A 26,817-nucleotide genomic window follows, 5' to 3' on the forward strand; every position below is an offset into this window, starting at 1 on the left:
CTGAAATGCCTACTGGTTTTCCTTTTTTTACTGTAATTATTCTGTTCTAAAGGTTTCCAAAAACATAAAAACAGACATGTTAAAACATGTGAAGGAATTTGTGCAAAGACTTTACCAAGCAAACAGGTCAAGGTAGAGTTTTAGGCATCCATAAATCCCTGCATTAGAGCAGAACCACAAACAAACAAAAAGGAGAATGTAAGAACTCTTTAATCATACAATTGCATAGTCTCTTCTTTTCCATGTAGTTTTAAATGTCAAAACTCATAAGTGTGAGTAAAATTATTTGTTCTTTTAACAATGTAAAAGTGAGACTCCCTCACCTAAAACCAAGCAAAACTTCAGAGAAGTTTAATAAATAAATAGAAAACAATTCTAGAGATGTAGAGGAAGTGAATCTGTTAATGATGCTTTTTCTCTTTCTAATATCTTATAAACCTAGTTTAGTTCAATGTAGAGATGCATTCTATGACCTAAACAGTAAGAAATGATGAACACATGCAATGTAAAGAAAAATGAGACGGTGTTTTCTGTGTGTGTCTTCTTGACGGAGGCAGTTTTGAGGGAAATATTTGGCTGAACAAACTCAGAAAACAACACTTTCTAGTTTTAATGAAATGAATAAAGTTTTTTTTTTAAATCACTGTCTCTAAAATTTGAATTAATAGTTGGATAAATGTTTATATGAATTTTAACATGTAGTGTAGAAAAATGAAAACTTTTGTGTTGTAAATTTGTGAGTGTAAATTGATACTTTCATAAGGTAAACTCTTATCTACTAGTTTTTGTTCTTTAAATTTTTAGTGAATTCATTTTCTCATTTTAATAATTGCTTTTAGTTTATTAATACTCAATATGAAAAAAATTGAAAATGGAAGATACATTATAACTTTCCTTATCTATCATCAGAAAATTCTCAGGTTCTTTTTTGATACTTAATACAAGCTTGCAATACTAAACACACATAAGTCTCTGAATATGACTGGTAGTCTGACTCCTATTTGCTGTGCATCTCATGTTTCTCTTCAAATTAATAATGATTAATCTAGAAATTACTCAACAAATATTGAAAAATAAATATTATGAGCTTTTTCTGCAAGAGTAGATGAAATTAATGTTCTTTCCATGTATTCATCTACTGAACACATGACCAAACACATAATATAGAAAATGTATATATGATACCAGCTGAAATTACAATACAGGTCTAGAGACAAAATGAGAATAATTATTATAAATAAGACCTTAATAAGAAATGCATGGATGAACCCTCCCAAGCAAATACAAAGCAGTAGCCAGAACAGAACAAATGAGACCAAAAGGTAAGGACGATCAAGGGAAGATATCATTGATTTGAGAACAGCTCAAAAATATCTGCAGTTGATCCCATTCCTACAACAGATCTACATTCTGAGTAGAGAAAAGCACACCTTCCTTAGATCTTCTTTTGACCATCAATGCCAGTGATAATTTTCTGCCTCTTGAGTTAGTCCATACAGGAATAAAACCCTAAAAATTATTTTCTGCATCCTAAATGACACACAATCCTTGAAATCTGAATAAAAGTTATGAATATTATTTTTTATGGACTTTGCAATGAAACATAAGCATGGGTTTACATAATAATAGCACCTCATTATACATGGTAGGTAGTTAATGATTATTTGACAATAAAAGACTCTATGTAGGAACAAAGAAGTTAAGAAAGTTTGAGAAAATCGCTTTCTGATAATAAATATATCCTTGCCTAAATTATTTCACAAACATTTAAAGAACATTTCCTCATGTAAATGAGCATGGGTTCACACCAGACAAAATCCTAGCACTTAGAAGCAGAAGAGAATATAACCTAACCAAAAAGCTATTTGCAATTGATATCTGCTGGGAAATGGAAAGTTTGTGTTCTCTAATGGATGAGTTGCAAGACACAACATAGACTCCATATTTTGTTTTATTTCTGGTGGTCAATTTTGTTGTTGTTGTTTGAATATTGTTTTATTCTTTTTTGTTTGGTTTGATTTTCATTTTTTGGAGAGAAAGAACATAAAGTGAATAGTAAGGAGGTGGGAAGGATCTGGAAGGATGTGGGCAAAAGAAAAAACATGATAAAACATATTGCATGAACAAATAATTTAAAATAACAAAATAAATCTTTATTAAACTGAAAAAGCATTTAGTGTGATAATTACACAAAAAATAAAATATTAGGTAAGAAGTAAAAAACATAAGCTGAAAGAAGAGAATCATTGCATAAATGAGAATTAATTTGGAGTTCTGCCTCTGAGTAGATGAGCATTAAAAGTAGCATGCCTTATTATTATTAACTAGAACACACATTAACATCTAGTCACAAAACAAAAGCAAAATGAAAATAAAATTGCTCATGGATCTTTTTAGTACCCAATAATATAGTTTTCCATATTGTAATAGTTTCCTGTACGGGATGCAGGCATTGAATATATGCTATTTTCTGTTTACAGACCAAATTATAGACAATGTTAAGGAAGTAACTGCACTTCCAGTTGAATTGTCTGCACAGATGGAATACACAGAGAACAAGCCAGAGGACAATGCTACTACAGTGACACAGTTTCTCTTTCTTGGGTTCTCTGACCTTCCCAATCTACAAGGATTTCTATTTGGAATGTTCTCCATGATGTATGTGATTATCTTAATAGGAAATAGCTTCATAATTGTCATAGCTAGAATTGACCCTGCACTGCAAAAGCCCATGTATTTTTTCCTGGCCAATTTTTCATTTCTGGAAATCTGTTATGTTTCAGTTACTCTTCCTAGAATTCTGTACAATCTTTGGACTCAAGATAGAAGGATTTCCCTTTTGGCCTGTGCTATTCAAATGTTTTTCTTCCTAATTCTGGCAGCTACTGAGTGTTTCCTACCGGCTGTGATGTCTTATGATCGCTATGTGGCCATCTGCAACCCCCTGCACTATCCTCTGGTCATGAATCCAACAAAGTGCACACAGCTGGCAGTTGGCTCTTGGTTTGGTGGCATCCCAGTCCAGATAGGACAAACTTGTAGAATATTCTCTCTACATTTCTGCCATTCTAAGAGAATAGACCACTTTTTCTGTGATGTTCCACCGATTCTCAAGCTAGCCTGTGGGGATACTTCAATGCATGAGCTGTCTGTCTTCTTAGTGGCTATGCTGTTTGTTGCCTCCCCTTTCATGTTGATACTTGCATCTTATAGCAAAATCATTGCCACCATTCTGAAGTTGCCAACAGCCACAGGACGGGCAAAAGCCTTCTCCACATGCTCTTCCCATCTGTTGGTAGTAGTTTTATTTTTTGGATCAGCTACCATTAACTACTTGAGGCCAAAATCCATTCATTCTGCAGGAACTGATGAGCTACTCTCTCTATTCTACACGATTGTGACCCCCATGTTCAACCCGCTGATATACAGTCTTAGGAACAAGGACGTGATTGCTGCACTGAGAAGAGTTTTACTTAAAGTGTAGAGCCATAGGCTTGCAAGTGAAAGAACACCTTCTTCCACATTTAGCAGAAATATTTCAACTGTGTAGATTCCTTTTTACATGGTAACTGTGTCTATGCTATCATGTGCATTTATTTTTTAAATTTAATATATTATAATTAAAATATATATACATCATTTCCCCTTTCCATTTCCTCCTTCTAAATTCTCCCATGTCCCTTCCTCCAGTGACTTCCAGGTTATCTACACCATCTCCCTCTCAAAATGATGGCCTTTTTCTTTGATTATTATTGGTATGTGATTATATAGATGATGATAGCTAGATACGTATATACATAAATAATGAATGATAAGTAGATAGGTGAAATATAGAGAGATGTATAATTTATAAATGATAGATTATAGATACATACATACATAAATGATAGATGATAGGTAGATACACAGATACATAAATGATAGATGATAGGTAGATACACAGATACATAAATGATAGATAGATGGATAGATAGATAGATAGATAGATAGATAGATAGATAGATATAGATAGATAGATAGTTAGATGAGAGATTGTCTGAGTCATTTTGTGTTAACTGTGTGTATATGACTTCAGGGCAGATACCTTCATAAGCTTTTATTTATAGCCAATGAAAATTAGTAAAGAAAATCAAAACAGGACCTAAGGCAGACAACAATGGATTGTGAAGAGTCCAGCATCAAGTTATATACTCTGAACTCAATCCCTGAATCTAAGACTCAGGGAAGATGACAAAAGAATGGAGGGGGATTGTAAGAGTCAGAAGATCAGGATTCCTGCTGTGATACTAGAAATGGCTGCCTAAGCAAGACTTGACAATTTCAATATCAATAGACGTACTTAAAAGTAACTTTGAACTATCTCAAAATATTTTCTGACATAAAATATATTTTATAAATTAGTCTATCTGCATGCATAAATTTTTATCATACTTAAATTGCTGTATACATCAGATTTCTGTAAGTATATGAATTTAAAGGACTTGCAGTTTTTTTTAACCAAGATTATGGTAATATAATGTTTAAAATTGCTCAGTGGTAGTGTGCTAGCTTTACATATGAAGTCCTGTTTTTTATTGTTATTGTTTTTATTTTTTAATATAGCATTGAAACCATCAACCAAAACAAAAGCATGTACATACTGCCTAAATAGATTTGTTAACCATAGTGCCTTTTAATATATGTTTTTCATAAATATGAAAACATGTTTATTCATTTACAGCATTTCTATTATGATGGAAGGAAGAAGAGGTATTTTAGTACTTTACTATTTAATATGGAATTTTATGTATAGAAAATGAATTTTTTAATATTCTTAGTATCATAATAAAATCCTGAGGATCCCCAATTATATCTCAACTTGCTATTCCCAATTTCCCTCTACGTATTAAGCTTGGAAATTTGAATACTAACCACATCTAGCCTTTAAGACATATATGGAAGCTGACTTCTTATTTGCATTCAATATGCATCATTGTCTTTAAAGGTGAAATCCTGAATATGAAAATGACTGTAGATAAAATTGATTTGAAAACATTTCTATGACATGATGACTTCAATTGGTTTGCATAAATAGTAGTTTAGCTGGGTCATATGACAGATCTAATTTTAGTTTTGGAAAATCTTTCACACTGAGGTTTGCACACCTACCAACAATGTCTCAGGTCTCCCCCTTGTCCTTACCTATACTAGAATTTCATTCTCATTTGTGTTCATTTTAAAAATATAATTGAAATGGGATTGCATCCATTTCTGCCTTCCACTTTCTCCTCCCATCTTTACCATAATACTATCCCTTGACTCTCCCCCATGCACCCCACTCACATTGATAGGCTCAGTGTCTTTTTTCTTTTCTTCATATTTTTTAATTTATTTTTGTGTTTTAATTTTACACATCAGCCATGGGTTCCCCTGTCCTCCTCCTCCCACCCCCCTCCCCACATTCTCCCTATCCCCTCCCCTCCATTCGCACCTCCTACAGGGCCAAGACTCCCTTGGGGATTCATTTAAACCTGGTGGATTCAGTGCAGGCAGGTCCAGTCCCCTTTTCCAAGCTGAGCAAAGTGTCACTTTGTAAGCCCAAGTTTCCAAACAGCCAGCTCATGCACTAAGGACAGGTCACAGTCCCACAGCTTGGATGCCTCCAAAGCAGTTCAAGGCATTCAATTGTCTCACTTATCCAGAAGGCCTGATCCAGCTGGGGGCTCCACAGCCTTTGATTCATAATTCATGTGCTTCCATTCATTTGGCTATTTGTCCCTGTGCTTTTTCCAATCTTGGTCTGAACAATTTATGCTCTTACAGTCCCTCATATTTCTCAACAATTTGACACCTGGAGCTCCACCTGGGGCCTGGCTGAGGATCTCTGCATCCACTTCCATCAGTTATTGGATGAGAGTTCCAGCATGACTGTTAGGGTGTTTGGCCATCTGATCACCAGACTAGGTCAGTTTGGGCTTTCTGTCAACCATTGCCAGCAGTCTACAGAGGATGTATCATTGTGGATTTCTGGGGACCTCTCCAGCACTCTGCCTATTGCTGTTCTCATGTGGTCTTCATTTTTCATGGTCTGTTATTCCTTGTTATCCCTTTCTGTTCTTGACTCAGCTGGGATCTCCTGCTCCCCTAAGCTTTCTTTCCCTCAAATCTTGCCCTTCATTACTCTCACTGTTGTCCAGGTTGTTCATGTAGATCCCATCCATTTCTCTGTCATTGGGCGGTCCCTATGTCTTTCCTAGGGTCCCATTTTCTAGGTAGCCTCCCTGGAGGTGTGTCGCAGTCTAGTCATCTTTGTTTTACATCTAGTATCCTCCTATTAGTGAGTACAAACCATGTTTGCCCTTCTGAGTCTAGGTTACCTCACTCAGGATGATTTTATTCTAGATCCATCCATTTACCTGCAAACTTCATGATGTCATTGTTTTTGTCTGCTGTGTAGTACTCCATTGTGTATATGTACCATATTTTCTTTATCCATTCTTCAGTTGAAGGGCATCTAGGTTGTTTTCAGGTTCTGGCTATTACAAATAATACTGATATGAACATAGCTGAGCATGGGCCCTTGTGGTATGATTGAGTATTCCTTGGGTCTATGCCCAAGAGTGGTATAACTTGGATTTGGGGATTCCCAATTTTTTCAGGAAGTGCCACATTGATTTCCAAATGAGCTGTACAAGTTGGCATTCCCACCAGCAGTGGAGGAGAGTTCCCTTGCTCCACATCATCTGCAGCATAAGCTGTCTTCTGTGTATTTGATCTTAGCTATTCTGACAGATGTAAGGTGGTATCTCAGAGTCATTTTGATTTGCATTTCCCGGATAAATAGGGATGTTGAGCAAATCCTTAAATGTCTTTCAGCCATTTGAACTTCCCCTGTTGAGAATTCTCTGTTTAGTTCTATAACCCATTTCTTAATTGGACTGTTGAGCATTTTGATGTCTAATTTCTTGAGTTCTTTATATATTCTGGATATCAGCCCTCTGTCAGATGTGGGGTTGGTGAAGACCTTTTCCATTCTGTAGGCTGTTGCTTTGTCTTGTTGACCATGTCCTTTGCTCTACAAAAGCTCCTCAGTTTCATCAGGTCCCATTGATTGATTGTTTCTCTTAGTGTCTGTGCTACTGCTGTTATATTTAGGAAGTGATCTCCGGTGCCAATGCATTCAAGAGTACTTCCTACTTTCTCTTCTATCAGGTTCAGAGTAACTGGATTTATGTAGAGGTCTTTGATCCACTTGGACTTAAGTTTTGTGCATGGTGACAGATATGGATCTATTTACAGCCTTCTACACATTGACATCCAGTTATTCCAGCACCATTTGTTGAAGATGCTTTTTTTTCCCATTGTACATTTTTGGCTTCTTTGTCAAAAATTATATGTTCATAGGTGTGGGGGTTAATGTCAGTGTCTGGAATTCGATTCCATTGGTCCACATGTCAGTTTTTATGTCAGTACTAAGCTGTTTTTATTATGGTAGCTCTATAGTAGAGCTTGAGGTTGGGGACTGTGATCCCTCCAGAGGTTGTTTTATTGTACAGGATTCTTTTGGCTATCCTGGGTTTTTTGTTTTTCCATATGAAGTTGAGTATTATTCTTTGCAGATCTGTGAAGAATTGTGTTGGTAATTTGATGGGGATTGCATTGAATCTGTAGATTGCTTTTGGTAAGATCGCCGTTTTTATTATGTTAATCCTACCTATCCAGGAGCATGGGAGATCTTTCCATTTTCTGACATCTTTTTCAATTTCATTTTTCAGGGACTTAAAGTTCTGGTCATGTAGGTCCTCTACAAGCTTAGTTAGAGTAACCCCAAGGTATTTTATATTATGTGTGGCTATTGTAAAGGGTAGTGTATCTCTGATTTCCTTCTCAGCCTTTTTGTCTATTGTATATAGGAGGGCTACTGATATTTTTGAGTTGATCTTGTATCCTTCTATGTTGCTGAAGGTGTTTATTAGCTGTATCAGTTCCATGGTTGAATTTTTGGAGTCACTCATGTATACTATCATGTCATCTGCAAATAGGGAGAGCTTGACTTCTTCCTTTTCAATTTATATCCCATTAATCTCCTTATGTTGTCTTATAGCTCTTGCTAGAACTTCAAGTACTATATTGAATAAGTATGGGGAGAGGGGACAGCCTTGCCTTGTTCCTGATTTTAGTGGTATTGCTTTGAATTTCTGTCCATTTAATGTGATGTTGACTGTTGGCTTGCTGTAGATTGCCTTTATTAAGTTTAGGTATGTTCTCTGTATTCCTGATTGCTCCAAGACCTTTATCATGAATGCGTTTTGGATTTTGTCAAATGCCTTTTCTGCATCTAGTGAGATGATCATGTAGTTTTTTTCTTTGAATTTGTTTATATGGTGCATTGACAGACTTTCATATGTTGAACCACCCTTGCATCCCTGGGCTGAAGCCTACTTGATCATGGTGGATAATTGTTTGGATGTGTTCTTAGAGGTTCATTGTCTTTTATTATTATTGTTTTTCACATACAAATATACACACATAAATGCACATATTCACTCACAATTATATATAAATACAACATGCTTTATCTATTTTTGTTATTTGTATATAAGTGTTATCGAGGCTGTCCACACTGCATTGGACAACTATGAATGGGGTTAATCACTAGGAAAGGCTAATTTTCCTTCTCCCAGGAGTCATTATTTTCCTGTAGTTTGTTGTCTAAGTCTAGAACCCCAGGTAATTTTCCCTCTTCCATATTAACATATCCCTTGTTGTTGACCTTATGATGGTCATGTTTATGCATCATTTTCTAGAAGAGACTGTCTTACAGCAACCTCCTTGGTATTCTAGTTCTAACAATCCCTTTGCCTCCTTTTCCATGATGTTCTTTGAGCTTTGGATGCATGGTTTTGATATGGATGTGTCTCATCTTGGGTTTGAGATCTCCATTATTTTTTATCTCTGCATTGTGTTCATTTGTGCTTTTATGTGGATTCCATTTGCTACAAAGAGAGGCTGCTTTGATGAAGACTGGTAGCTACATTTCCCAGTGGGTGGAAAGTTAAGCTTTTGAATGTACTAAGCAATTATGCTGCTGAAGAGTTGCAGAAGTAGATTCTTTTCTAAGGATCCAGAAAGCCGACTAGGTTTTCTGTAGTAGAGAGAGTTTCCAAAACAATCTTTCTCCACCATTTTGCCTATAAAGAAATTTAATTTATAAATTAAAATGTAATATAAATAGCATATTCCATTGAAAATAAAAGCAGATTTTGTTGTTGTTGTTGTTTTAGAGAGTGGTTTCTCTGTGTTGTTTTGGTGCCTGTTTTGGATTTCACTCTGTTAAACAGGCTGGCCTTGAACTCACAGAGATCCACTTGGCTCTGCCTCCCAAGTGTTGGGATTAAAGGAGTGCGCCACCACCGCCCTGCAGAATTTAATCTATTCATGTTTGAGGAATTTATACCTGTAAAATCTGTTACTATAATAATATTCCAAATCATCACAAAAACATTTACTCTGCATTATTTTGCACTGTGTACTCTAAAGTGTGGTTATCAAAGATTGATTGAATGAGAGGCTAAATAAGTGAATGCGTCAATGAATATTTCTGTATCCTACTTCAGAATTTTGTGAAATTCTGTGGAATACCTAACAATGAAGCAGGAAAGCAGCATTTAACTTTCTATATATCATGGCCAATTTATTGAACTCAAGTACTGAAGGATTATCTTGCAGATATACCTTCCATTGATATTCTTTCTTTCACAGAACAAACAGATGATATGTTCATTTAATTTAATATTTACACCAATAATTTTTGTAAATACCACAGAATTAGAATTCTAAATGACCTATCTATACTATGCAACTTGGCCTAGAATGCAGTATATTTCTGTCCCTGGGTCTATTCCTTATATATTGTAATGGTGCCCTTTCATCCAATATAAAATGCACTTTGAGTAAATTTCTCACAAATATCACCTTCCTCTTTTTTTCCCCTCTGTCTTGTCCCTTTGGTCACCTTTATTTTTATATCACACATACATGTACTTTAATTTAGGAATTTCAATAAAACATCTCAAGCCAAAATTAGAGAAAACATTTGGTATTCACCTTTCTGAGACCGAATGAATATATTTAATTTGATTTTCTACAACTGCATCCAGTTTTTGACAAATTTCATGTATTTGCTTTTCCTTATAGTTGGAAATACAGTCCATTGTGTATATAAGATTCATTTTTAATTTTTTTTATTTTTTATTTATTTTTTTTACAATAAAACCTCAAATTTTATTATCAGTGCCTGATATTTTGACATCTGATTTTTTATGTTCTTGAATGTATTTATTTCCATAAGTAATTTACCATTATTTATTTACATAAACAGTGCCGTCATATACATCTATCTGATCTGTGCAGTGGAAACGCTATACTGAGGTATATTACTGTACATCTTTCCCCAACTCATGTTGAGTACTCTGTATCAGACATTGATATGATGAAGATATTTAAATCACCATAGGAAGCGGCAAATAAGATTCATTTTTAAATACACATTTCTGTTAATTGGCGCCTGGGTTAGTTGTGTAACTACCATCGTGTGAACACTGCATTCAGAATTGGTGTATTTGTAACCCCATTTTTCAATGCTGTCAGTGTGATTGGTAGGGCTAAGTTATTTGGCTGATTGACTTTCACTTCAGAAGAACCACCAAAGTGATTTCAGTAGAGGCTCGGCTGGTTTTCATTTCAATCAGCAGGGTACAAGAGTTCTGTTAGTACCTATAGTCACCAGCACGTGTTATTTGCTCCTTCATGACTATATGCAAGACTATAATGAGTATTTTAATAAAGTAATTATAGCAATTGGTGATTGGAATATGATCAAATGAAGAACAAATAATTAGTTATGCATCCTCATTGGAATATCAAAACATACACATCAAGTGTTTACAGACATCACCAAATCATCTTTATTGTACTGGTAAATATTACAACAATATGTGAAATGGGATTCCAGATGTGAATAGAAAAAAAAGTATATGGAAGCATAATTTCCAGGCAACAAAATGATTACATGGTAAGAAAAGAAGAAGAAACATGTATATGCTAGACTTACATGACGAGTTGGGGGAAGAAAAGGGGAGCATCTGCAAGCCTTGGTTATAAACCAAGAGATAATCTCAATATACCACCTTTGCAACTAGTGAACCCTTAAAAATCAGTGACCTCATCTCCTATATTATAACACAAATGTTAAAATGGTCTTTTAATAATAATAAAAAAAAAAAACTGGTACCAGATATTGGGGGAAAAGCTGAAAGTTGAGAGAAGCAGAGCAAGCCACAGCCCCCATGCTTATCTTACCAACTCTTCAGCCTGAAAAGGCTTTCTAACAAAAAGGCCTCTAGCCAAAAGGAGTTCCTCAGTGGAAAAGGACTTTAGTTCTTGTTTCCTCATGCCTTATATACCTTTCTTCACCAAACCATCACTTCCTGCGATTAAAGGTATGTGTGTTCTCCAATCAAAGGCATGAGATCTCAAGTGCTGGGATTAAAGGCGTGTGATTCCCAAGTACTGAAATTAAAGATATGTGCCACCACTGCCTGGCTTTGTTTCTCTCCTAAACTGAATCAATCTCATGTGGTCCAGGATGGCTTTGAGCTAAAAAAGATCCAGACAGATCTCTGACTCCCAAGTGCCAGGATTAAAGGTCTGTGCCACCAATGCCCGGACTTTATGTTTAATCTAGTGGCTTGTTCTGTACTCTGATCTTCAGGAAAATTTTATTAGGGTACCCAATATATCACCACATAACATCAAGGTGACAAAATGATTGTGTGAATGCATTCTATAGGATAACCTCAAGAAGATAGTGTTACTCTGCTGACAAGCAAAATGATGTCTTATAGGTAGACATAAGTCACCTATATAGTTGTGACATACATTTGAATTTTGAATTAGCAACTAACTTACAGTGACAATGGGTGGCAGTATCAAACACCACAGATTATCAGGAAATACCAAACTATGAGTTCATAGTACTATCACTTGTGTTAGTATAACTATTGTTAATTATTATAGTTAGCAAGTATGCATTTGAACTAAGAAGAAAAATAATTCTTACATATTTTAAAAGAAATGCAAGCTAATATATGCTTTATAGAAATAGTATGGCAGCTCCTCAAGAATTTAAAACAGAATACCAAATGATGTAATAAGGCAATGCTGAGTATATGCCCAAAGGAAATGTGGCTATAGTATTGAAAAATCATAAGTAAAGAAGTTCCAGTTATATAGTTTCTGGGCAAGAAAATCATAACAAACATGAATGTGTGCATTCTCTTCAATTTTGAAGTTGTTAATAAAATACACGAATACCTATTATTATTTTAGTATTTCTGACAAAAATAACAAATACATAGTGTGCATATTAGAAAATACATTCATCATTGTAGACATAGACCAATACTTAAATTCAGTGATGCTCAATATATATTCACAAAATAATTCAACTGCAATTACAATGTTTGTTACTTACTAGTAGTAAATGAAGGAATCAAGGAAAATTTGGAGCTTGAGAGTCATAAGACATGACCTTGACCATATAAGTGGCTCCTGTTGCTTTGTCAGATACCGGTAGGAAATATCAAGTGATAAACTGACACATTCATTATATTTATTCCTGTATTTATTTATTTGTGCTATGAAAGTTATCATGACCTTGTGCTATATTATGTCACATTACTACATCCTCAAACCAATTTGAGTTTCTATTTTATATTAGTGATGATTTTCAAAGATAAAGAAAGTGAACTGAAGTATACAAACTTTAAATAACACTATATTGCATTGTCCTTCCTTGGATAATCGCTCTTCTCTTTTGGGAACTTACTAAGTACCTAACCTCCCGAGTCATTTGCTCTGTAGCAACATATAAAAAGACTAGAAACTTGCATCCATGTAAGAGAGAAAACAAGTGATGTTTGTCCTTTACGCATCTAGTTGCCTCATTCAGGATGATTGTTTCTTGCTCGACCATTTGACTTCAAATTTGATGATTTCACTTTTCTTAACCGTTGGATAATATTCTATTGTATAAACGTACCAAATTTACATTATCTTTTCAATGGTTAGTGATTTTTAGGTTGCTTCCAATTTATGGCTGTTACGAATAGAAGTAGAGTTGGTCACCACAAAAAAATTAATCCATGTTTTATTATGTATTTGCTTTTGTTTTATTTTGTTATTTTTAAGGGGGAAGATGAAATTGAAGAAGTAGGAAAGTGGCAAGGATTTGAGAGGAGTTGGAAGAGAAGAAATATTATAAAAGTGTATTATATGAAAAATTTGTTTTTTTTTTTTTGGTTTTCTGTTTTTTATTACATTTGTGTTTTAATTTTACACATCAGCCATGGGTTCCCCTGTCCTCCCCCCTCCCGCTCCCACCCACATCGTCCCCCCATTCACTCCCCTCCATTCCCATCTCCTTCAGGGCCAAGACTCCCCTGGGGATTCATTTAAACTTGGTGGATTCAGTACAGGCAGGTCCAGTCCCCTCCTTCCAGGAAGAGCAAAGTGTCCTTGTGTAAGCCCAAGGTTCCAAACAGGCAGCTCATGCACTAAGGACAGGTCACAGTCCCACAGCCTGGATACCTTCCAAACAGTTCAAGCTATTCAATTGTCTCACTTATCCAGAGGGCCTGATCCAGCTGGGGGCTCCACAGCCTTTGGTTCATAATTCATGTGCTTCCATTCGTTTGGCTTTTTGTCCCTGTGCTTTTTCCAATCTTGGTTTCAACAATTCACACTCTTACAGTCCCTCCTCTTTCTCAACAATTGGACACCTGCAGCTCCATCTGGGGCCTGGCTGAGGATCTCTGCATCCACTTCCATCAGTTATTGGATGAGAGTTCCAGCTCCACTGTTAGGGTGTTTGGCCATCTGATCACCAGACTAGGTAAGTTTGGGCTTTCTCTTGACCATTGCCAGCAGTCTACAGAGGATGTATCATTGTGGATTTCTGGGGACCTCTCCAGCACTCTGCCTATTGCTGTTCTCATGTGGTCTTCATTTATCATGGTCTGTTATTCCTTGTTCACCCTTTCTGTTCCTGATCCAGCTGGGATCTCCTGCTCCCCTAAGCTTTCTTTCCCTCAAATCTTGCCCTCATTACTCTCACTGTAGTCCAGGTTGTTCATGTAGATCTCTTCCATTTCTCTGTCATTGGGTGATCCCTGTGTCTTTCCTAGCGTCCCATTTTCTAGGTAACCTCCCTGGAGTTGTGTAGCAGTCTAGTCATCTTTGTTTTACATCTAGTATCCTCCTATGAGTGAGTACATACCATGTTTGTCCTTCTGAGTCTGGGTTACCTCACTCAAGATGATTTTATTCTGGATCCATCCATTTGCCTGCAAACCTCATGATTTCATTTTTTTCTCTGCTGAGTAGTACTCCATTGTGTATATGTACCATATTTTCTTTATCCATTCTTCAGTTGAAGGGCATCTAGGTTGTTTCCAGGTTCTGGCTATTACAAACAATGTGATATGAACATAGCTGAGCAAATACCCTTGTGGTATGATTGAGCATTCCTTGGGTATATGCCCAAGAGTGCTACAGCTGGATCTTGGGGGAGATTGATTCCCAATTTTCTAAGGAAGTGCCATATTGATTTCCAAAGTGGCTCTACAAGCTTGCACTCCCACCAGCACTGGAGGATAGTTCCCCTTGCTCCACATCCTCTCCAGCATAAGTTGTCTTCTGTGTTTTTGATCTTAGCTATTCTGACAGGTGTAAGGTGGTATCTCAGAGTGGTTTTGATTTGCATTTCCTGGATAATTAGGGATGTTGAGCAATTCCTTAAATGTCTTTCCGCCATTTGAACTTCCTCTGTTGAGAATTCTCTGTTTAGTTCTATAGCCCATTTCTTAATTGGACTGTTGGTCATTTTGATGTCTAATTTCTTGAGTTCTTTATATATTCTGGATATCAACTCTCTGTCAGATGTGGGGTTGGTGAAGACCTTTTCCCATTCTGTAGGCTGTTGTTTTGTCTTGTTGACCATGTCTTTGCTTACAAAAGCTTCTCAGTTTCAACAGGTCCCATTGATTGATTGTTTCTCTCAGTGTCTGTGCTACTAGTGTTACAAATTTTAAAAGAGAAACATTAAATGAAGCGAATACATTTCAAATTTACTTTACCTACAAAATAATTTCAAGGGAAAATGCTAAGAACATTCAGTGTTATATAACACTATATAAAGTTGATGCTGTGGAATATTATTTTAATGTATGTTACTTTTGTTTATGTTTCATTTGTTTAACTCTGAGAAGCTGTGTAAAACACTTGGTGTCTAATAAAGAGCTGAATGTTCAATAGTAAGGCAGGAGAAATAATTAGTGGGGCTGGCAGGCAGAAAGAGATAGAGAAGGATAAATCTAGGAAAAAGGAAGAAATAGACCAAGAAGAAGGAGGACTCCAGGGAACAGATATCCAGCTACATATCCAGCCATGGAGTAAGAGTAAGATTTATAGAATTAAAGCAATGGGAAAAGCCCAGAAGCAAAATGCAGACAGGACAATTTAAGCTTGATAGCTGGCTAGCAACAATAACAACAAGCCAAGATAAGGCTGGGCATTCATAATTAATAATAAGTCTCTCTGCACGTAATTTAATTGGGAGCTGGGTAGTGGGTCCCTAAAAGAGCGAAACAAACAACAACAAGTACCTTATCTTTTCTTTTCATAGAAAATTCACATCTTGTTTTATTTTATTTTTAGATTAGAATGATATCATATTCTCTACCCCTTTCCTTCCTCCAGTCCCTCTCATATACCCTTTCTCTTTTCTTTCAAATCTGTGGCCTCTTTTATCATTAATTTTACATACACATATGTATAGACATGTATATTACAAAACACAGCCTGAACAATCATATAATTTTAATTGTTTGTATGTTCTCAGAGCTGATCACATGGTATTGGATAACCAATTGGTTTGTTCTTATCTGGGAAATACAGAAGACTATTTACCCTGCTTTTAGCATTCTATAGTTGCCCTTAGTTGTTCTTTACAGGTACAGCTTCCTGGACTTTCCTTAGCTTGTTTATTGTTGTCCTGTTCAGCAAAATTTTAGTTAGTCAAATTGTTGAGATTTATATGTATGGTGGGTGAATGATATAAAATCTTGCAAATGACTTTTAATAATTGGAAGTGACTTTTCCTTAAAGTTTACTTTAAATAAAAAAAATGCACTGAGGACAGGTCCGGGTCCCACTGTCTGGGTGTCTCCCAAACAGTTCAAGCTGATCACTGGTCTCACTTATCCAGAGGGCCTGATTAAGTTGGGTGCTCCTAGGGCTTATACAGGGACATGTTGCTTAGCCTGGGAGGAGGGGACTGGACCTACCTGTACTGAATCTACCACGGTTGAGCTGAATCCCCAGTGTATTCTTTGCCCTGGAGGAGATGGGAATGGGGTTTGTGCTGTGGGGAAACCGGAGGTGGGGGCGGGAGGGGGAGGTCAGGGGAACCCATGGCTGATATGTAAAATTAAATTAAATTATAAAATTAAAAAAGAAATTAACATTTAAAATGAATTTCTATAGTCATTGTCTTAATTGCTGTTTATCTTTGTACAAAATACACAAATAAAATCAATGCTAACTAAGGTAATAAACAGAAAAACACATGTCTAAGACACTTAATACCAGTAGGTAGTGACATAAATGTAAGGGGAAAAAGTAACTTAGAGTTATACCAGTATGTTCATAACATCAAGGATTTAATCACATTAATGCAAATTGTATCATTCAAAATTGTCAAACTAATACATAGTCTTCCATTTTGGAAAAGGATGTCAACAGTAGGCTGGATGACAATTCATGGTTCTCTAATCATAATTTAAATATTTCTGTAAATTAATTATAGATTCTCACAGTCATCTAATATTTTCTTCTATTTATTTTGTGAATGTGAGTTCATGTGTGCTTATATGGGGTCTTTGCAGGTTTTATCAAATTGCCCTTATGAATCAGGAATCAAAAAGGGAAATCATGGATGGGGAACTCAATCAATGATTGGGTGGACCTGTTTGTGACATCTGAATATAAATGGTGTCAAAGTGAGAATACCAGCCCATCATTGGTAGTCTAGCTAGACAATAAATTTAAGAATCCTCCCAGTTGCTATAGATTTGTGATTTGTTTTTGATGAGTTATTGCTACTTGAAGTCTACATACCTTTCCTTGTTCTAATAGTTCATAAAGGAACATGGACAGCTGTATTTATTTATTTATTTATTTATTTATTTATTTATTTATTTAGTCAGTTGAGATAAAATCATCCTTGGTTAAAATAGTTCATAAAAGAACATGGACAGTTATATTTATTTATTTGTTTATTTATTTAGTCAGTTGAGATAAAATGTGCCCATCCTTGGCAATATATTTTTTAATGAAAGACATGTTTAAGATGTCAAAATGTTGTTGGATTTGTTGTGTCAAAAAAGTATATTTTAATTACTCTAAGACAGTACACACATTCAGATAAAGTAAAATGTCTTACAGTATAATAAATGCAGTTACACTTAGGATTTGTCAGAAACCACTGACTTCAGCACTACAAACACATAGGCAGGTTGATCACAGCAAGAATTTTCTTTTAGTGGTCCTTGACCTCAATAAATATCAGTGCTGAAAAACTGATTCAGTGGCCAAGTGTTTCTTTCCCATTAGGAAGCCTTAGTTTCAATCTTCATTACTGCAAATGTGTAGTTACCAATTTCAGATATTTTCAATTCTAATATTTCTTAATAATAGCAAAACAAATATTGACAGTATAATATACATATATATGTATATATGTTTATATATATGTTGTTAATTTAATCTGAGGTTCTTCTTATGCCAAATTCATGACTCTTAAGGAAAAAAGAGTTCTCTTCAATTAGAAATTAACACGGGAAGGGAGTTGTCCCAAGGGTAGAGAACATTCCTGGTTAAGTAGAACACTGTGTTATGACAAGAGAATATATTTTAGAAGGTGTTTGACCTCTGTTTCTAATAAGGAAAAATCCTTGAGCTTAGAAAATTTCTTTATCACTTTACTACTGTATGTCAATAAATCAAGGTAAGAACTATAATTTACAAAATTCCAAACAGCACAAACTATATTTGATTGACAAAAATTTGTGTTCCTGTATTTTTATATTTTCAAAATCAGCATTTGTATAAAATTACACAAAGTAATTAAAAATTGAATTTTTTATATTTGGTTAAGTTTTAAACATTACTTCAGCTTGGCTTTACCCTACTGTTCTGTTATTTGATGATAAACCATCTAGAGAAAACATCATATACAATCTTTTTTAATATGAAAGACTAATACATTAAGGATCACAGTCATCAACATCAACATAGTATGTGCTAAGGTATATTTCATTATTATTTTCTGTTAAGCATATGTTTAAATGTTTCAATGATATGACATCTTGGGAACATATAAAAATCCTTCTATGTACAATAGAGAATTAAAATGTTGACTGATGATCATTGACATGGGCTTGACACTTATAATGATCAATAAGGCTTCCTGTGGCAGAGTGTCAAGATCTATCAGAAGTAAACCTGAAAATGTTATAGAATTATTGCATATTGTCATTTGGTTCTACAGAATTTTTCATAGGAAACTCTTCCAAATTAAGGCAATTATACACCCCCAATATATATGTATATATACATACATATAATACACATATCCATTTGATTCAGTATTTAATTTTTTAGATTATAATATTATCACATAAATGAACTTAAAGACAAAAATTACATGCTCGTCTCAATAGATACAGAAGTCTGTATCTACTTTTATTTTTTATTAATTTTAATTTCTAAAAATCATAATGAAACACAATATAATGTATAATAAAGGTTTTCATTAATACCACAAGGTTTACATAAACAATTATTTTTTCAAAGATGATAACAGCTAATATTTGTAAAGTATTTAAATAAAAAAAATTAGTTACTTGAAATTTCTACTGAATTTCTTTCTTAGCATAAACATGAGTCTGAGGGTTTTCAGCTGTCACACCTGCACGCACATAGACATGAGAGACAGAGATAGAGAGACAGAGATAAGAATGTTAAATGATTTGAGGAAGTTTGTTTTACCATTTTGTGTACATAACTTGCCTATAGTAGTTGAGAAAATAGCTTGGAGGTAGACTCCTCACCTAGCTATGGTTTAGACTGTTGACACCAACAACAAATGCCACAGCCACTGTAGGCAAGTAATGTACACAAGTTGCTGAAACAAACTTCCTTAAATCACTTAACATTTCTCTCTCTGTCTCTCTGTTTCTCTGTCTTTCTCTCTCGTGACTGTGTGTGTGCAGGTGTGCCAGCTGAAAATCTTCAGACTCTCATTTATTATGCTGAGAAAGAAATTCAGTAGAAATTACAAGCAAGCATTTGTTCTTATTTAATTATGTTATAAACTGCATGTTAAGTACTATTTGTGAAAAAAGAAACTGTAATTAATACATCTTTTAGTGTGCATACAGTTTCAAATAATTTGATAGACATAAAAATATGAATTCTGATTGCATATATTTTACACCAAACTTCCAAAATTTTAAATGTGAAATAGAATCTCGTCAAATCTGTTGCTTAGTTTATCATGAATTTTGTAATAAATTGCATGTATACAGGACTATTGGGATAAAAGGGTTTAGAAAATCACAGTAAAACATTGAAGATATGTTTTAGTGGACAATTTTAAGTGCATAAAGAATGTTTAATTATAATAAAATTGAGTTGCGATGATCACAAGAAACAATTTTGGAAGAAAATTAAGCAGCCAAATGAAAATAAAATCATTAATTCATAATTTGTCACTTTGAATATTTAGATAATAATTCAAGAATATGTGTCATATATATTATGTACCCAGTAGAGAGGTGGAACACAGTAGCATTTATCTCAAAGGTATATGTAGTGAGTGACACAGTCTGAGTTCATCAAGGTATATATATATATATATATATACAGAACTGAAAACCATGCAAATACGATAACATTTCAGAATGATACAGTAAAACCGAGGATAAGGCAGTGTTCTTCTGGTTGAATCATTCCCACAGATGAAACACACAGACATCAAGGAAGAGGACAATACTTCTGCAGAGATACAGTTTCTCCTCCTCGGATTCTCTGAACTTCCCAACCTTCAGGGCTTTCTGTTTGGGATGTTCTCCATAATGTACTTAATTATCCTAATTGGAAATGGCTTCATAATTGTAATAACCAGGATTGATCCTGCACTACACAAACCCATGTATTTTTTCCTGTCAAATTTTTCTTTTCTGGAAATCTGCTATGTATCAGTCACTCTACCTAGGATTCTGTATAGCATTTGGACCCAGGACAGAAGCATTTCTCTTCTGGCCTGTGCCACACAAATGTGTTTCTTTCTAATGCTGGCAGCTACTGACAGTATTCTCCTGGCTGTGATGTCCTATGACCGCTATGTGGCCATCTGCAACCCTCTGCACTATCCTCTCGTCATGAACCCAATAAAGTGCACGCAGCTGGCAGTGGGCTCCTGGCTTGGTGGCATGCCATTCCAGCTAGGGCAAACCTGTCAGATATTCTCTCTACATTTCTGTAACTCTAACCAGATAGATCACTTCTTCTGTGACATACCCCCTGTACTTAAGCTGGCCTGTGGAGACACTTCTGTTAATGAAATGTATGTCTATGTAGTAGCTATCTTGCTTGCCGCAATCCCTTTTATACTGATACTAACATCATACAGCAAAATCATTGCCACCATCCTGAGGTTGCCAAATGCTGAAGGACGGGCAAAAGCCTTCTCTACATGTTCTTCCCATCTGGTGGTGGTGGTTTTGTTTTTTGGCTCTGCATCTATTACCTACTTAATGCCAAAGTCAACACATTCTGCAGTAAGTGACAAACTCCTCTCCCTTTTTTACACCATTCTAACCCCCATGTTCAATCCCCTGATATATAGCCTTAGGAACAAGGATGTGATTGTTGCTCTGAGAAGATTATTGCTTAGAACATAGTGCAATGGACTATGTACAGTGATTGTATTGCAACCACATTCTCACATAGAATGTTACACCTATATTTGCCCTTTTAGAGGTTAATTACTATTATGATCTCTCTGTTACTTTTGAAAGTCGGTAGAACATTATTTTGCATAGAAATACACTAACCAAAATGTTATATTGTAGATGTTGTATGCTTATGAAACATTTTAATTAATTTTGTTCTTTGACATTTTTCTACTTGTGTGTAATGTGTTCTCTATTCCTCTCAAAACTCAATTCTTCCATCCAAATCTTTCCCTACATGTACTTCTTTTTGTTGTCTTTCATGACCCATGGCTTAACTGAGGTTTGAAAGTATTATGTATAATCAAATGAATGCATGACCACTGCTCTCACTGAATTTGTTAGTAGGTAGGATTTCTGTAGGCAGAGTAAGTTTCCTCCTTATTTTCTTGTTATTTTTGATAGGCTAGTTTCATTCAGGCCCAGTGAAGGGAAGAGCAGCAGCCATGTGTTTGAAATCCATTGGCTTTGTCATGCCCAGGTGCTGGCGGTTTGTAACCATTCTCCCCATCCTGTCACACTTCCCTTACTTTGGTGTCACCTGTTTAATATCCTAGAACTTTAGATGGTTATACAGATGTCTGTTATAGGACTTAGTATTCAGTGATTACTTTTTGTCAACAGTTCAAGCAGCCATGTATATGTGCATTCACCATGAATAAAATGTAATATGTATCACAAAATCCATATGAAAACAATAAGCTGAATTCTGAAGAGTCTGTTTTCATGCGACATATTTATAAGTCTCTATTCCTTACTTTGATATTGTCCCTAATCTTCACGTTTTTATTTCCTGCTATATTTTTTGCTTAGCATCACATTATACCTAACAATTATAATATTGTTAATTAAGTTAATTGATAAAGCAATGGAACTTGCTTTTTTCAATCATGATTTTGGTAAACTTAGAGGTTATAAAGCAATGAACCTTGAAAGTAATATTGAGCCTACTATGTATCTCAGTAAGACTGATGAACTCACCTAACAATGTAAACTTATTTGAAGTTATTTTCAAAAAACCTCAGATGACTGATAATATATTCATTAATTTGACATTTATACCATAAATAATTGGAAATATAACAGAATTTGATTTATAAGTGTCCTGACCATCTGTAATTTAATACATTATGTTTCTTCCCATCCCTATACCATACAATGATATGTATTACTTGCATATGCTACCAATTTATAAAAGGTATTTTCATGCAAGTACATAATATACTTTGAGTAGACTTCCTCTTAATGTCCTACCTTTCCTATCTTCTTTGCCTCTCTTTCTTCATTGCACACACACACTCACTCACTAATATGAGTTGAAATATATATCAATATAAAAAATATAGAAACCACAAATGAGGAGCTTAACTGCTTGCTCAGAAGTTAAGAGCACTGGCTGTTCTTCCAGAGGTCCTGAGTTCAATTCCAAGCAAACACATAGTGGCTTGCAACCATCTGTTGACTGGAGAGATGGCTCAGATGTTAAAATCAATCTTACCTATTAAGAACAGAACTGCAATGAACATTGATATGCCAGTACCTCAGTGATATGTTGATATAGAAACATTTGAACATTACCCTTAAATGCTGCATCTTGGCTATATGATTGATTTACTTTTTTGTTTGTTTGTTTTTGTTTTTTTGAGAAAAGGTTTCTCTGTATAGTTTTAGTGCCTGTCCTAGATCTCTCTCTGTAGACAAGGCTGGCCTCAAACTCACAGATCCGCCTGGCTTGCCTCCTGAGTGCTGGGCTTAAAGGCATGCACCATCACTGCCCAGCTTTTTTTTTATTTACTTGTAGTTTGAAAAACAAAATAAAACAAACCCTTTAATGTTCCTTTCCATAAAGCCTAGACTGTTTGGCATACTACAAAATTATAAAATGGTTCTCATATTCACTTCAGTTTTAGGTGTTTCTTTCCTTCAGTTTGATTTTCTATTTATGTGTATTTGTGTATCCCTGTGTAAGTCCAACACAGGAAAATAGGGGCCACAGGAAGTCAGAAAAGGGTGTAAGATATTTTTGAACTTTAATTGTTCTAACTGCTAAGCTACTATTTCAGTTGTGTTACTTGTTTTCCTAATGATTAAAATTCACAGTGTTTCAAGATACAATCTCAGTGTAGCTTTGATCCAAGTTTCCTTGATGGCCAATGAGGTTGAACATTTTACTCTGTATGTAGTGGGCATCTGTATTTCATCTTTTGTAAACTGTTTGTTTCAATAGCCTGTTTATATTTTGGATAATTTATAATATTTTCTCTTTTAGGTTTTTAGTCTATATATTCTAGATATTAATTTTATGCCAGATATATTGCTAACAAAGATATATTATATTCTTTAAATGTCTCTTCAGCAGATTGTTTCATTTACTGTAGAGACACCTTTTCATTTAATGAAATAATTTTTTTTTTGTCATTTTTAGTATGGTCCTAGTGAGGAAGTTATATCACTTTCTTGGTCTGGTTTATCATATAAGTTTTTGGGCATCATTCCTAGGCCTGGTTTTTTTTTAAATAGGAGTTTAGCACCCCCATGGGCCATATAATCTCAGTTTACCCCAATAAACTGATAGGGTAGCACACATGGTATGCCCAAGACCAAGTCATTTAAAAATCTGTGCTGAATGTGTGGTTCCAGACAGATGATGTCATTTACATAAAGACCCAGGTATACAATCAACTTGCTTTCTAAATACAACCCAACCTGCCTTTAAAATGGAGTTCCTCAGGGCAAAGCAAATTCTGAGAAGCTACTATTTTTCACAAAATGAAGTAATAGTGTATGGGACAGAATGATATCAACAGTTTTATATTGCCGTCTTGTATTATTGATTGTGCTCAAAAACAATTAAAATTAAAATAAAATATAGTAAACTTATGTAAAGAAAACAAAGAAAATTTATCACAATCATGTGTAACCTACAAAGGTTAGGAACCAAAAAAAAAAAAAAATCTTATAGGAGCAGTAACACCATTACTGGGATGAAAATTTAGTTTTCCAGAGAAGGAATAAATCTTTGTGAAGGGCATTTTAAATATTGAAAATTAAATTTCATTTTAAATTTTCTTACAATGTAAGAGGATGTATTTTTTTTCCCAGTGCTGGACTATGTATGCTTTAATATTGCCAGGTAAGAAATTCCTAGTGCACAATAGCAGCATGTTCCTATGAGGATACCAATTGACTCCAAATTAAATGTCAAGCTTGCTTCACAGGAGAAAATTCTTGCCTGTTAGTATAAATCTAGTCAACCCCCCTGGCTAGTGAAGTTATAGGCCCTGGATAAGGATCTTCTTGATGCTAATTTTCTAAGTGACCATGTTGTTACCTGCTTTCCAAATGCTATGTCTGTGCTGCTCCCTAATTTGCTGAGAGTAACTTCTTTTATAGTTTGTGGTGATTAATGTAGAGAATTATCACTCATTAAAATACTAAGAATCAGTGACTAAATGTTCAATTTTAGATGGGACATCAAAAATCAACCTCCTTCACCCCTGTGTTCAGGGAGCATCTTGAAAGACTGAATATAAATATGTAAGCTATATTTATATGTAAGCCTAGTAGAACTATTAGGAGGTGTGGCTTTATTGGAGTAGGTATGGCCTTGTTGGAGGAAGTGTGTCACTTTGGGGAAAGGCTTTGAGGTTTCCTATGCTCAGGAAACCACCCAATGTGTCAGCAAAATTCCTGTTGCCTGCACCATGTGGGACTCTCAGGTACTCCTCCAGCACCACATCTGCCTGCATGCTGCCATGATCCCCTCAAGATGATAATGGACTGAACTTCTGAAAATGTAAACTGCAACCTCAAGACAGTATTGCTCAATGTGATTTGATGAACTATGGGGATCAAGAGGTTTCAGAGGAGAAGGATTATAGTAAGTAGACTGACATTATGATATTTTGGTGGAGAAAATTGCTGCTTTTTGCCCTTATCTGAATAGTCTGTCTGAAGCTAACTAAAGTTAAGAGTTTTGGACTAACTTTGTTAGTAGAGGAAATTTCAAAACAGTCTAGTATAAACTCTGCCATGTGGTTTTTAGTGGTAACTCTAATGAAGATTTCTAATGAAAGGTAGCAAGCTGGGCAGTGTATATTACAAAATGTAAATTTTGAGGAGGAAAAAGAGTACCAGGAAGTAGAAAGGAGCTAAGTCCTGTGTTTAAGGAGATAAGCAGATAAAGAAATGGAATATCTCTATAGGTTTCTCCATCATGATCTTGATGCCCCTTGCATAGAATCCCTCTTCTCTGTCTTCAACTGGACTCCTGGAGGTCTCCTGGTGCTTGGCTATAGATCTCTGCATCTGCTTCCATCAGTTAGTGGATGAAGGCTCTATGATGACAGTTAGGATACTCACTGGGGTAAGTCAGTTCAGACATCTACAGAGATAACCAAACAAAACTAGTGGAAACTCATGAACTTTAGACCAACCATGGGAATGGACTAGGCCCTCTGCATAATTGAGACAGTTGTGTATCTTGATCTGCTTATGGGGGTCCTTGGCAGTAGGATCAGGATCCTTCCCTGGTACATGAGCTGGCTTTTTGGAGCCCACTACCTGTGTTGGGACACCTTGCACAGCCTTGATGCAGGGAGAGGAGCTTGGACCAGCCTCTACTGAATATACCAGGCTCTGCAGGTTTCCCATGGGAGACCTTGCCTTGTTGGAAGAGGAAATTAGGGGTGGGTTCAGAAGGCAGGTGGTAAGGGCAGGAGGAAGGAAGAAAGGGGGGGTCTGTAATTGGTATGTAAAATGAATAAAAATTTCATTAATTAAAAAAAAAGAAATGGAATATAGGTAGTGGTGACCAGGGCAAGATCCTACCAGCTATGTTTCCAATTTGTGAAAAGGAAATAAAGAAAAGCTTAGAACTGACTGGCTGTAATGGGGAACATCTTTAATCCCAGCACTGAGAAGGCAGAAGGGGTAGGATCTCTAAGCTTGAGGCCAGCTTGGTCTGCAGAACAAGTTTCAGGACAGCCAAGCTTAGGCAGTGAAGGACAGAAATCTGGTAAAGATATAATTGGACAAGGAGACCATGTTCCAGCCCCAGTAAGCAGCAGAACTTGGCAGCTGGTTCTTGGCATCAGAACCTCAGTCATATGGTTCTGGCTTTAGAGTTAAAAATACAAGAAACGAGTTATGATATTTACTTCCATACCTAAAGAGAGCTGCTATAGCATGAATCTTAAAAGTTCTTATTAATAAAATCAAACTCGGAATCGGGTCTTGGGTTAAAGCTGGAAGATCAGAGAAGCAGAACAAGCCACAGCTTCTTCATCTTGTCAATTCCTCACTGATCCTGTTTCCTCAGACTGGAAACCTCTGAGTCCTCATGCAAATGGATCTCAGCTGAACTGCTGCTCAAAAGCCTAAAAGCTTAACCAGGATCTAGTTTCTCATCCTCACACCTTAAATACCTTTCTGCTTCCCACCATCACTTCCTGGGATTATAGGCTCACTTCCTGGGATTAGAGGTGTGAGTCACCATGTCTGGCTCCTTCAAATATGGCTTTAAACTGCTGAGGCCAGGCACCTGTCAGGGGTGGCCCTGAGTGGAGGCCTAGTGAAGAGGCCATTGTAAGAAGCTTTGAAGTTGAAGCCTGGATTGCCTTGGAGAACCCAAGATGTTAGAGATGCCAGAGTCTGCTAACAGAGACTGGAGCCAGCCCAAAAGAAAGTGTGTTGCAGTCAA

At 35.7% G+C, this 26,817-nt stretch overlaps 2 protein-coding genes across 2 annotated transcripts; both read left to right on the forward strand.

Moving 5' to 3' along the window:
* Window positions 1-2,539: 2,539 nt before the first annotated feature.
* LOC118582850 (olfactory receptor 10AG1-like) lies at window positions 2,540-3,484 on the forward strand. The gene has a single exon (XM_036185976.1). The coding sequence runs from the start codon at window positions 2,540-2,542 to the stop codon at window positions 3,482-3,484; it is 945 nt and encodes a 314-aa protein (XP_036041869.1).
* A 16,627-nt stretch (window positions 3,485-20,111) lies between these two features.
* Window positions 20,112-21,065, forward strand: LOC118582853 (olfactory receptor 10AG1-like). The gene has a single exon (XM_036185980.1). The coding sequence runs from the start codon at window positions 20,121-20,123 to the stop codon at window positions 21,063-21,065; it is 945 nt and encodes a 314-aa protein (XP_036041873.1). The 5' UTR covers window positions 20,112-20,120.
* The last annotated feature ends 5,752 nt before the right edge of the window (window positions 21,066-26,817 follow it).

The sequence above is a fragment of the Onychomys torridus genome, chromosome 4 (genome assembly GCF_903995425.1).
Source record: "Onychomys torridus chromosome 4, mOncTor1.1, whole genome shotgun sequence".
Taxonomy (NCBI): domain Eukaryota; kingdom Metazoa; phylum Chordata; class Mammalia; order Rodentia; family Cricetidae; genus Onychomys; species Onychomys torridus.